General features: G+C 40.6%; 3 protein-coding genes across 4 annotated transcripts in view; 1 reads left to right on the top strand and 2 right to left on the bottom strand.

The window, feature by feature from the left end:
• Positions 1 to 12,500, bottom strand: part of LOC134003385 (HEAT repeat-containing protein 1-like) — a 398,094-nt gene that overhangs the window by 236,472 nt on the left and 149,122 nt on the right.
• LOC134003416 (microfibril-associated glycoprotein 4-like) overlaps positions 1 to 12,500 on the top strand; it is a 153,164-nt gene that overhangs the window by 68,016 nt on the left and 72,648 nt on the right. The gene's annotated exons all lie outside the window — the stretch shown is intronic.
• The window catches only part of LOC134003394 (cGMP-dependent protein kinase 1-like), a 40,506-nt gene continuing 30,597 nt past the window's right edge, over positions 2,592 to 12,500 (bottom strand). The window contains exons 10-18 of the mRNA XM_062442588.1: positions 8,195 to 8,291; positions 5,403 to 5,542; positions 4,686 to 4,775; positions 4,091 to 4,232; positions 3,715 to 3,878; positions 3,504 to 3,626; positions 3,344 to 3,406; positions 3,131 to 3,197; positions 2,592 to 3,012 (exon numbers count right to left, since the gene is read on the bottom strand). Coding sequence (XP_062298572.1) covers positions 2,914 to 3,012; positions 3,131 to 3,197; positions 3,344 to 3,406; positions 3,504 to 3,626; positions 3,715 to 3,878; positions 4,091 to 4,232; positions 4,686 to 4,775; positions 5,403 to 5,542; positions 8,195 to 8,291 — 985 coding nt within the window. The 3' untranslated portion in view covers positions 2,592 to 2,913. The remainder of the gene's footprint in view (positions 3,013 to 3,130; positions 3,198 to 3,343; positions 3,407 to 3,503; positions 3,627 to 3,714; positions 3,879 to 4,090; positions 4,233 to 4,685; positions 4,776 to 5,402; positions 5,543 to 8,194; positions 8,292 to 12,500) is intronic.

The following is a 12,500-nucleotide window of genomic DNA, read 5'->3' as shown; positions in this document are numbered from 1 at the left end:
TCATGGAGTTTAAAATGAAATGAAAAAGGTTTCCTCTTGTAGCACAGACATACTCGCTTTGACCACATATTCATGTTTGATGGTCGACCTGCGAAGTCCCGCTGCTTTATACGGGTCAGTAACTAATAAGTGTTGGTAATTCATAAATCAGTAAAACTAGTTTTAAAAGCAGCATCAGGTTTGTTAAAATGTACATTTAGTATTTTTTGGTTTTATATCATTTGAAATGACATTTGCACCATTTTTTACCAAAAGTAAGACTGAATGCTCCTGAAAATGTCAAATGGTGTAACCACAAAATAATGATAAATATTATATATTTTATCACCTGTGTATTTAAGTGGACTTATACTAATAATGACTTCATTTAAACATGTAAATGTTTCTTGATCTCCATGGTTACCAGAGTAAATGTAATATGTAGAACAATAGTATTCCATTACCTTTATTTAATATAAAGTTATAATGTAAGATCATGCCAAACTAGTTGATATGGTGTTTTATTGACTATTTACTGTTTTTAAGCAAGTTGAATTATTTGGTACAAAGTTTTTATGGTTACACCACTTAGACATTTTTGCCATAATCCTCTAATATATTCTCTCAAAATGGATTAAAAGCAGAAATTTGATGCTGGATCCAAAAAAAAAAAATGTGTGCAAGTTATTCATACGTTTATTTTCACATTTTAACACCTTTAAATTTAAACTAAACCACATTTAGACAATAAAAACCTCACTGACCCCGATATAAAGGTGAAAAAACACGAATAAAATAAACATGAAACCTGTTTTAATTAACAAGTTAATGTTTGATTCAAAAGGAATGAAGCCATGTTCTTCAAAAGCAAGTACATCACGAGTCTGAGACTAATAATAATAATTAAAGTCCAACTAAAATGTAACATTGTGTATTTCTGATATCTGATACATTATTAACAGCACTTCAAATGTGATTTCAGTTGGACATTCAGTTAGTTTTTGCTTAAACCTTCTTCACCTTAAAACAATCAGCTGATAAGAATTTCGTCGCGTGTCTGTGAGAATGTTTGTGTGTGTGTGTGTGTGTGTGTGTGTGCAAAAAATATGTAGACATCTTGGAAATATGTACAAAATACATGTTTTACGTGCTGTGATCCGAAGAGTCACGTCACAAAAGAATGATAGAAAAGGAAAGTTAAAAAGTAGAAATGTTCACATCGTAAACCTGTCGTCCGCTGGAGAAGACAACAGCTACCACACAAAGTCTTTGAGTCTTTGGATTCAGAGTTCCCAAACAGGAAATGAGAAGTGAAGGCATCGTGGTGACTTCAAGTTCATCTGTTCAGTCTTCAGTTGTTTTTTACACCCAGACCTCAAATTTATCCGCTCTGATCCAAACCTGGGCTCGTAGGGTCAGAGAAGCCCTTAAAAACTTCCAAAACCACCTTAAAATGACAAAATACTGTGACATAGCAATCTAACCCTGAAGGACACATGAGAGGAGCAGAGGCTTTTCTATAGGCCACTGATTTAAATACCTGAGGGGACGATTTTAGGCCTTTGTCAGCTTCTGGAAGTCCTAATATGGACAAAGAGGGCGGGGAAAAGGCTGAGGCCCCTGTCAATCAAGCAAATGTTATTTAAGATGTAATGAAACAAAATGTGGTTAAAATCAGCACTAAATTTTCTACTGAGAGCTGAACTTAGATTAAGAAGATGATTAGAAGAACTGCAGCTTTACACACTTTAAATATGACTTAAAAACTCAGCTGCTGATTGGTGCAGGTAATAAAGCCAACAAGATGGTCACTGATGCACAGAAGAGACTAATGACAGTCCACGATCTGAACCACACATATTTCCCCCAACCCTTTTTTTCTAGAGACCCAGAAACCTGCCATAGGGTTGCTATATTTCAGTTTGATTAGCAAAATATCAGCTGAAATAACAAAAATATTAGCAGTAGAATCTGACATAGGGTCCATAAACTAGACAGGACCTCAAGATTGGGTAAACATGGCCAATCCTGAGGCACCTCTGTTATTACATGACCATGGATTAAATGCCACACAGACAACCAAACGTTGCTTCACTTTTTGGGGTTTAAACTTGGCCTGGGTGATAATCCAGCTTTGACCTTTGCTCTGGGAAGCACTTTGTGACAGCTTGGATTTCTCCTCCGACTCCTTAAGATCTACCAGCGTCTGCCTCCGGTAGCTTCACTGGCAGTTTGAAGCAGCAACTTTCTGACTGACATCACTAAATAATGTCCAAAGTACTTGTAGGTGTTGCAGCAATATACGGGACACAAAGCAAGGCCTGTGCTGAGTGACTGACTGCTGATGGCTGAACATACCCGAAGCTCAGCAGCAGCCAAACAAGGAATCAGAGTTGTTCTGGGTTCATAAAGACACTCCTGGTTGTTGGTTCTGTAGATGAAACCATTAAATTCCAGATTTCTGACTGTTCTCTAAAACCTTAAGGAGCACATGCCTGTAACTCTTTGCCAGAGAAGAACCAGGCATGCATCATTCATATGACTGATTTCCTTCTCTTAGACTTGATAAACATGTTTTTAGATGCAAACAAAAAGTGTTTTGGGGTTTTTTTTCCACCGTGAATCATCTTCCAAGTCTCAGGGGATTTGGCAGTTCAGGGTTCCTCCAGTTCGAGGGAACAGCGAGAAGTCCTTTTCTATCTGCTGCCTTCCTCACGCTTAATTCTCCAATCATTTGGGGGCACAATGTGGCTACAAAAACAATAAGGGTTTAATTCCCCCGGGCTCCCGCAGTGGTAGTTCAGGTAAAAACATCCACCAAATGGCACACAGAGTTCAGCCTGATGAGGAGTCCTCTTCATCTTAGATCTGGATGTCACTGCCCTCTGTAGGGGGTCAGGCTTTGGGATTTGGTGGAAGGGATTGGGGTGGGACTTAAAAGTCATAGTCCCAACCAGAGTTGTCGTCTGGCGGCGGTTCCTCAGTGTCTTCTGGGAAACTGTCGAAGTTACTGGTGTCAGTCTGGGAGGAAACCTGGACAGGAGAACAAAGAGTCAAACATCTTTAACACCTCAAAATATTTACAGTGATTTCAGTTTGTCAGGGGTTTGGTGTTGGAGGGAATAATTAGGTAAAGATTATTTCTACTCACAGCAGGTATGATGGGTGGAGTCAGTGTTCCTTTCCTCAGACCCTCCCAGTTAAAACCTTCAAACCACCTGAACACAGAAAGATAGAGAGAGATGAGTTTCAGCAGTTGAAAGATGCTCCACTTCATATCTATCATGTCTTCCTTACTTATATTTATACTGTATCAAAAGAAGGAGGGAAAGAAAGAGAAACAGCCAAATCAGGTGTCACTCACTTGTGCTTTTGGATGTCTTTAACGCCGTTTTTCAGGTTTCCAAGTCTCTCTGAGGGATTGTCTCTGATGACACAAACAGTTATGGTTAATATTTTTATTTCTAGTGATGAAAAGAATCATTTAATTTCTCTACAGTGAGTCTGAGCTCAGTGTCTTCTACCTGCAGAGCTTCTTGATGAGATTGGCGGCGTTCTTGGTGATCTTCTTGGGGAACTCGATCATGTCGATGCCTCTCAGGATGATGTTGTAGGTTTTCATTGGATCCGGACCTGAGAATGGAGGACTGGAGACAGACAGAGACACACTGTAAGGACGCTGTACACTGACTGGAGTCTGACTCTGCTGAACTCTACTGCCCGCTGTGTCCTCACCTGCCCGTCAGCAGCTCGTACATCAGGATGCCCAGAGACCAGTAGTCTGCTGAGACGTCGTGACCCTTGTTGAGGATGATCTCCGGAGCTACGTACTCCGGCGTCCCGCAGAACGTCCACGTCTTCTTACAGAGGCCGATCTTCTTGGCGAAACCGAAGTCCACCTAGAAAAGACCAGATTACTGAAACACACATCATGACACCATTCCACACATAGCTGCTATTCCCAATCCCAGAAGGATGAACCCTACTTTGGATCGCATTCCTACTCCAGATGAGGAACCCTTTAGATTTCAGTGACCCCATGATCTTCTCTCTATCTACAGCTGGATTACCAACCGGGTAACTGTTAGGAGAAACTGCAGACTGTTCGTACCAGTTTGGCGTATCCTCGGCTGTCCAGTATGAGGTTTTCAGGTTTCAGGTCTCTGTAGATGATGCCTTTGGCGTGCAGGTAGGCGAAGGCTTCGACCACACAGCCTGTGTAAAACCTTGTGGTCGAGTCTTCAAACGAACCCCTTAAACACACAAAGATTCATCCAGTTAAAGAACAAAGACCATTTGGATTCTTTCAAGGTTTCAGTTTCATTGGATTGAACAGCCACTTTTTTACTTTCTGTTAATTTTTCACATCAAACTGCTGATTTCTGTTTGTTCTTGATATACATTTTATAGTTTCTCCAAATCCAAGATCATCATCTCCAACAGTCAGAAACCTTATTAACAACCTGTATTTTATCCACTTTACAATTATATTAAACAGACAAAAGAAGAAACTAGTTCATGTTTGGAGTCTTTACATCATAAATTACTTTATGACTTTAAAATCTGTTTTTCTGTTGATTCATTTTCAGCTGATAATCATTTATTTTCTTCTTGTTAAAAATGATTAGATGCTATTATATGAAAGTGACTGACAATAAAAACTAATTAAATGTTTGTAGAAGATTGATAACTGTTTTAAAGGTTACCTGTCTCTCAGTATTGTCCACAGCTCTCCTCCCAGACAGGCCTCCATCAGCATGTACAGATATTTACAGTCTTTAAACGTCCGGTACAACCTGAGCATGAAAAACACACATTACATCCCATAAATCCTTCCACAATAAGAGCACCAACATATCTGTGTCACGCTTTGTTTATAATTTATATTTTCCACTAGTTTTTATACTGTGCACCAACTGTGTTTAACCTTCCTGTCGTCCTCCCGGGTCAAATTGACCCCGTCTGTTTTGACTGTTCCTTCTTTCCTCCCTTCCTCCTTCTCTCTTTCTTTCCTTCCTCTCTATTGCCTCCCTTCCTTCTTTCTTCTGTCCTTCTTTCCTTCATTACTCCCTTCCTCTTTTCCTTTCTCCCTCCCTCCTACCTTCCTCCATCCATCCTTCCATCCTTCCTTTCCTTCCTCCCTTCCTTCTTTCACTCCCTCCTTCCTTCTTTTCCTCCCTCCCTCCTACCTTCCTCCATCCTTCCATCCGTCCTTTCCTTCCTTTCCTTCCTCCCTTCCTTCTTTCCTTTCCTCCCTTCCTTCCTTCCTCCCTCCCTTCCATCCTTCCTCCCTCCCTCCCTCTCTCCCTCCCTCCCTCCCTCTCTCCCTCCCTCCCTCCCTCTCTCCCTTCCTTCCTTCTTCCTCCCTTCCTTCCTTGACTCGAGGACAACAGGGGGGTTAATATAATATTCGATCTGCTGACCTGACGACGAAATCAGAGTGCGCGTCGGTCATGATGTGTTTCTCGGAGCGGATATGTTCTTGTTGTCTCGTGTCGACGATGTGACGCTTCTTCAGGATCTTCATGGCAAACGTCTTCGCCTCGTCGCTCTTCAGCTGCACCTGAAGAAGAACAACAAACAGGCCGTCACCTCTACTGTCACAGGAAGTGTTTCCTCTTCTTCTGGTCAACAGACCCAGCAGGATGTATTACACTGTGACCCACTGCTGCACCAAATGTGGATTCATCCGCCACTGAAAATAGTCCCCAACTAATCACATTACTTCCTCCCGTTTTTTGTGGTTAATAACTAATAAAAGTCACCAGCTGTGTCAGGAAATCACTTTTTAAACATGAAACTATATATTTGTGAACTTCATTTAAAGGGTAAGGGATCTCCTCAGCCTTAATAATCTTTTTAAATACTGACGTTATAAACTGCTGAAAGAACTATATGAATAATCCATTAGTGGGTCATTTTCATAATCAATTAATTGTCATTTCTGGGAGGAAAATTACAAAAACTTTAATTATTTCCACGTTGTTTATTGTGCAGATTTGCTGCTTTTCTTGTCATACAGGACAGTAAACTGAATATTTTTAAGTTTTACATTTAAATCATTTTGATTTTTACCGTTTTTATGACATTTAATAAAATAAATGATTCATACATTATTATTAATTTAATTAATTAATTATTAATTAACATGTGAAATATTTAATTAATGTATTTTTTTTGTTGCAGCTTAAGTAATAAAACTGAACAGTTAAAGTTTCTTCCCACTGAAGACTGTAAACACCACACACACACTCACACACACACACACACACACACACACACACACACACACACACACACACACATATACACACACACACACACAGTGGAGTAAATAAACCTCGATGACATAATCTTCTATTTCTGGATGGATTCTTTACGTTATGTTATACGAGCTCTTACTCTGACATGTTGGAAAGGTCTCACCTCCCCTCATGTGTGTGTGTGTGTGTGTGTGTGTGTGTGTGTGTGTGTGTGTGTGTGTGTGTGTGTGTGTGTGTGTGTGTGTGTGTGTGTGTGGTGTTTACGAGTTGTGGACAGTTTTATTAATAGGTGTTACACATACATTTCTGGACAGACCATCCAGTCTCCTTTAAAGTCTTTTCTTTTTCAGTTAAAGTTTTTTTTTTACTTTTAGAAGAGAAAAGACTTAAAGGATGAAGACTAACTGCTATAAAAGCCCATCAGAGGCAGCTTGACCTGCATTAACTCACTACTGTGTATGAACAGAGCGCAGAACACTGTATTTAATATAGATCTGTAACATTTAGCAGCTTTTATAAGATCTGTCTCAACATCATTAGCAACTGTCTGCGGCAAGCTCAGACAGAACTGGACAAGATAGTTTTTTCATATACATATACATAGTGTTTGTTATTGTTTTGTTTTGTTTTGTATTTTTTATTTTCCCAGTTTTACTATTTTTGATACCAGCACTTTTTAATATACTGTACTTTTTTGAGCCATTGCTACGAAGCTTCGTTTGGATGACAAATACAATCTATCTCATCTTATATTATTCTGTATATTATTGTGTTTGTTTGATTTTAATCTGCAAAAAAAAAAATGTCAAAAGTCAAAAGTCACGTCATTGAAGTCGGCGCCTCCTGCTGTTACACTAGATGCATGCTGGGAGACTCTCAGACAGCTTGAGGTCAGAGGTGCAGAGTTACGCTCTGACTCACCTGCTAAAAATACCTCCTGAGGAATGATGGAGATCCTGAGTGGGGATTCCTTTCTGTTTTTGGGCAAACCCTCCACAGGGCTTCCCCCCCCCCCCAAAAAAAAAAAACAACAACCCCAGCAGCAGAGAAACTGACTCCCTGACCATCATCCCTCCATCTCTGTTCCCACTGTGAGGATAAACCAGTCTATCAAACTGAATATAATACACTTATTGTAAACTTGTTGGTCTGAGAAACTTGCTAAGATAAGTTACGCTCGTTAAGACTTGATAACCTCGTTAAGACTTGATAACCTCGTTAAGGCCTCGCTGGATGTAAGAGATCAGGTCTGCTGCACAGAGATGAGAATCAGAATCACACTGAACCCTGACCGAGAGCTGACCATCACATGATGACTGGTTTTCAGTTACCAGCCGTGACACTTTACTGGAAAGTTACTGCATATAGCTGGACCCCCCCCCCCCCACCCCCCCACCCCCACCCCACCCACACACACACACACCTACACACAAACACACACACACCCACACACATACCAAACTGGCTTCACATTTTTCGGAAATTATCCTTATAATTACAGTATCTCAAAGTGATTTGAAACTGGTTTAAATCTGAATCTTAAACTGGTTTCAATCTAATCTGCAACTAGACTAAAAACTAATTTAAAGCTAATCTTAAACTGATGTTAAACTGGTGTCAAACCAGTCTGAAACTGGTTTTAAATTCATCTGGCACTTATCATAAACTGGTCTCAACCTAATCTGTAATTCATTTTGAACTAGTCTGAAACTGGTTTTAAAGTAATCTCGTATCTTTAAACTGGTCTCAACCATCTGCAGTTAGACTCAGACTAACAAACTGGTGTTGAATTCACCTCAAACTGGGTTTTTTTGGACTCAAACTGGTCTGAACTTTATCTGTCAAGCTTACATTATCTGAGTATGTTCTAACCCTAACCCTAACCTTCGATCCTGCACCTGATTGATCTGATATTAGAAATTAAATGAACACTAATCGATGTGTTTTGTTACCAGCTCAACGCGTCCGAAGCCGCCGACTCCCAGCGTATCGATGATGTTGAAGTCGCTCAACCTCAGACCGGAGAAGAACGCGTTCTCCGCCTCGTACCTGGAAACAAAAACACAAGAAATACACTTTAAAACCTTTCTGGGATTTCCTGAATGATACGACCAGCAGCAGCAGGGTGATGCGGGATGCTGGTGTCTGTCGTACCTGCAGCATTTTACCACATGGAAGAACGGGAACTTTTTGGAGGTTTGGATGGAGAAGGAGATGATGGGGAAGGGGGATGAGGAAGAGGAAGAGGAGGAGGAGGAAGGAGGAGCAGGGAGGCTGGTCTGCCTCTGTCTCTGCCGCCTCACTGTGATGGGGAGCAACTCCCTCATCTCCAAACTGGGTTAAAATCCACGAGAGCAGGACCAGTTTTTACTTTGACTTTGTCTTTTCTTTGTCGGTTTGCCTCTAAATCACCTTCAGGAATGTGATGTTCTGGTCAGACAAACGTACAGTCACACTTTCTTGGAATCAGTCGGTCGGTACTGACGGTGGAACCAGGTCTCCCCGTCGAGAAGAAGAACTTGTTCTCTGTCCTCACGAGAACGTTCGGCACAGTGTCCGTAAGAGAGCCGTCTCAAAGGAGGAGCTCCACGTCCAGTTTACATGATGAAGGTGGGCAACGACAGGGTGGCGAAGCTGGCGGCGGTGGTTTGGGGTTGTGGTCTGGTGCAGTGAGGCGGCCAGATCCTCCAGCTCTGTGTGCATCTAGGTTACAAACAGGGGTCTTCCAGAGTAGGACGGGATCATGCAATGCCCTCGATGTCTTGTAAGATGTCAGAAAATATTTTAGAAATGTAATGATCAGACTGAAGTCCTGTAAATGTGACTAAGGAGAGCCGGGAAAGGTTCCTGCTTCCAGCCAAAACAGTGTCCACGTCTGCTCCGGCTGAGTCCTGCAGGGTGTAAGACTGACCGGAGAGGGCGGCCCGCGTGCTGCTGCTGGTATTTTTAGCTGGTAGAAACATTGCTCAGAGGTTCATTGACTGACTGACAGGCTGCAGGACAAACTGTCCCGACCTCAAAACCAGAGGACACCAAGACTTCGAGAGATGTATCAAGATATTTAGAGCACATATCTACGTTTCAGGTTATAGTTTTATAGTCATGTGTAAAGGTTGCTGCTCTCCCTTTTCACTCAGCCCTGATTCCCGACTCCACGTTTGTCTGATTCACTCATCAGTCCTGCTGCGATTCTTTTAGAGAGTTTGTGACGATGAGCAGGTCGTCTGCTTCATCAGTTAGGCTGAAAAACGACGATACCAGCACCAATCCAAGTCCCCTTAAACTGATACCGATACCAACTGAGTACTTCATTGATTCCCATCATGTGAATAGAAGCCTCCACTCCTCCACATCTCAATGATTTGATTTTTCACACAAATGCATTTAACTACTAACTTAACAGCGACTTCACCACCACAGACGGGTCGTAGCTGCTGTGGCAGTGGGCCAATCACGTCCCATTAAATCCAAGAACTCCCGCATTGATTGGCTGTGAGCAAGTCCGTACAAATAGTCATATTTTCTAGCTCTGGGTGCAAAAAGGATTGATTGCAGGTTTCGTTTGATGGCCGACGTTTCCATTCTACTTGGTATCGGTTTATTTCTGTCGATACCGCTAAAGAAATAAACATTTCAACATCTTAATAGAACCCAAGAACCTGCTAGAACCTCCTAAATTATCAATAAAAACTGCTAGAACCATCAAAACGACACAAATAAACTCCTCAAAGATCACTAGAACAGACTAAAATACCACTACAACATCTAATGAACCAACAGAACCTCTCCAGTGTTCACCAGAACCACCTAAAAGAACAATAAAACCTCCTCAATGACATCTAGAACCATTTCAATTATCACTAAAACCTTCACAGTTACCTCTAAAAACAGCTAGAACCACCAGAAAGAACCTCCTCAGTGACCACTCTAACATCTTAATGGAGCCGCAGAACCTCCTAAAAAATTCTATAACCTCATTAGGAACCACTAGAACCAACAGAAAACTTTCTCAGTGAACATTACAACATCTTAATAGACCCCAAGAACCTGCTAGAACCTCCTAAAGTATCACTAGAAACTGCTAGAACCATCAAAACAATTAGAAACTCCTCAGAGGTCAGTAGAACCACCTAAAATACCATTAGAACCTGATCAGGGACCACTACAACATCTCAATAGAGCCCCATGAGCTGCTAAAGTACCAACAGAACCTCTCAGAAAAAGGATCGATTGACGGGAGACGTTTTCGATACCACTTGGCATCGATTTATTCCAGACGATACATTTAGTGATACTTTAGGAGGTTCTAGCAGGTTCTAGTGATACTTTAGGAGGTTCTAGCAGGTTCTTGGGGTCTATTAAGATGTTGTAATGTTCACTGAGAAAGTTAGAGAGGGTTTTGGTTGGTTCTAGTGGTTCCTAATGAGGTTATAGAATTTTTTTGTAGGTTTTGGGGCTCTATTAAGATGTATCGTCTGATATAAATTGATGCCAAGTAGTATCGAAATGTCTCCCTTGGTATTGATTTATTTCGGTCGATATCTTGAAGGTGTCGGGTACCAATACCCAGCCCAGCCCATCAGTGATGATGACGGCAGGTGAGCATCATCAGCCGCTCTGCTGAGGTAGGGAGGATGTTTCAGGTGATTTCAACACAAGTCAAAACAAACTCTTTCTCTTGGAGCGCCGTTGTAGTGAAGTGGTTACAGCACATGTTATAAACCTGCAATGTCAATGTTCCTCTCCTCCTCTCTCCTTTGTCTCTCCCTCTCAACCTCAGCCAGTCGAGGCAGATGGCCGCCAAGTGCTGCTTAGTGTTGGGTCCCTTTAAATTAAATTAAAGAGTTCGGTTTAGACCTGCTCTATGTGTAAAGTGCCTTGTGAGGACTTTTGTTGTGATTGGGTGCTTTATAAATAAAGATTGATTGATTGTCTCTGGTTCATGTCTGGCAAGGAACCTCTGTTGCATGTCATACCCATCTCTCTCTCTCCCCTTGTTTCTCTGCCACAAAACAGTCCAACAAAGCCAAAAAAGCCCCAAAAATCTGCCTCCTGCCAATCACAACACACTGATACACAATGTGTGTGTGACTATATGTGTGTGTCTCTAAACAGGGGGCGGACTATTTCCTGGAAACCAAAGCAGTGGAATCTGATTTCTGCAGAAACAGTAGCGTCCGGACAGTACGAACAACACGCTCTAAATATAGTTTGTAAAAATGAGAAAGCGATTAACAGTTAGCTCTCAGCTGCAGGTTCAGATACCGCCAACCTTCAGCCTGCAGGACACCGGATCTGCGTCAGCTTCACACAGGAACTAAAACTATACTGAGTTTATTTAACTGGTCAACAGTCCTGCAGTATAACACAGATTAAAACTAAAAGATAACATAAATACATAAAACTGAACCAACGACGACAAATAAACATTAATGCATTAATGAAAACGATCGGTGACGGTTTGCTGTTAACTAAACATTTAAGTTACATTTTTACTGAAGTGAACATTTAATATGAGCTGAATTAACCTTCATGTCGTCTTCCATTTTGTTTGTGGCAAACTCAGAACACTATTTATCTTAGCTTTACATAAACTTTATTTCAATGGGTTTTTAACATTAACATTAAGAAAATGTTATAATATATATAGTTATTTCATAATTAGGACTTCTGGACCTCATATCTACATCTCAGAATTATGCAATAAAGATTAAAACTTCTTACAGCAAACGTAAACAGAGAAGAAATCATTAAGTCAAAATAAATAAACAGAGTGTAAAAGATAAATAGACTCAGACAGAAATGCATTAACACATCAGTGTTGTGTTTGAGGTTGCCGTAGCGACGGCCCTGATTGATTGACAGCTGGACACCTGTGTGTGTTTACTGGGACGGATCTATACCATAAGAGGAGACGACGGACGGCTTCACACCGTCACATGACCCACAGTCATCTGATCCAGGACAACAGCTGCGATGATGTCGTAATAATAAACATTCATTTAAAGACCTGTGTGTTGTTATTTAAAGATTTATAGTTCTAAACATAATGCTTTATAAAAAAAGCTCTATATTTATCTGCCTGTTAACAAATCCCATAAAAACATCAATGCACTGATCTAATAACAATAATATAATATAATATAATATAATATAATATAATATACTATACTATAATATAATATAATATAATATAATATAATATAATATAATATAATATACTATATTATATTATAATATAATACAATATAATATACT

Source organism: Scomber scombrus, chromosome 21 (genome assembly GCF_963691925.1).
Source record: "Scomber scombrus chromosome 21, fScoSco1.1, whole genome shotgun sequence".
NCBI lineage: Eukaryota > Metazoa > Chordata > Actinopteri > Scombriformes > Scombridae > Scomber > Scomber scombrus.
The sequence above is the reverse complement of the archived record's forward strand: the minus strand, read 5'-3'. Positions and strand labels throughout refer to the sequence as shown.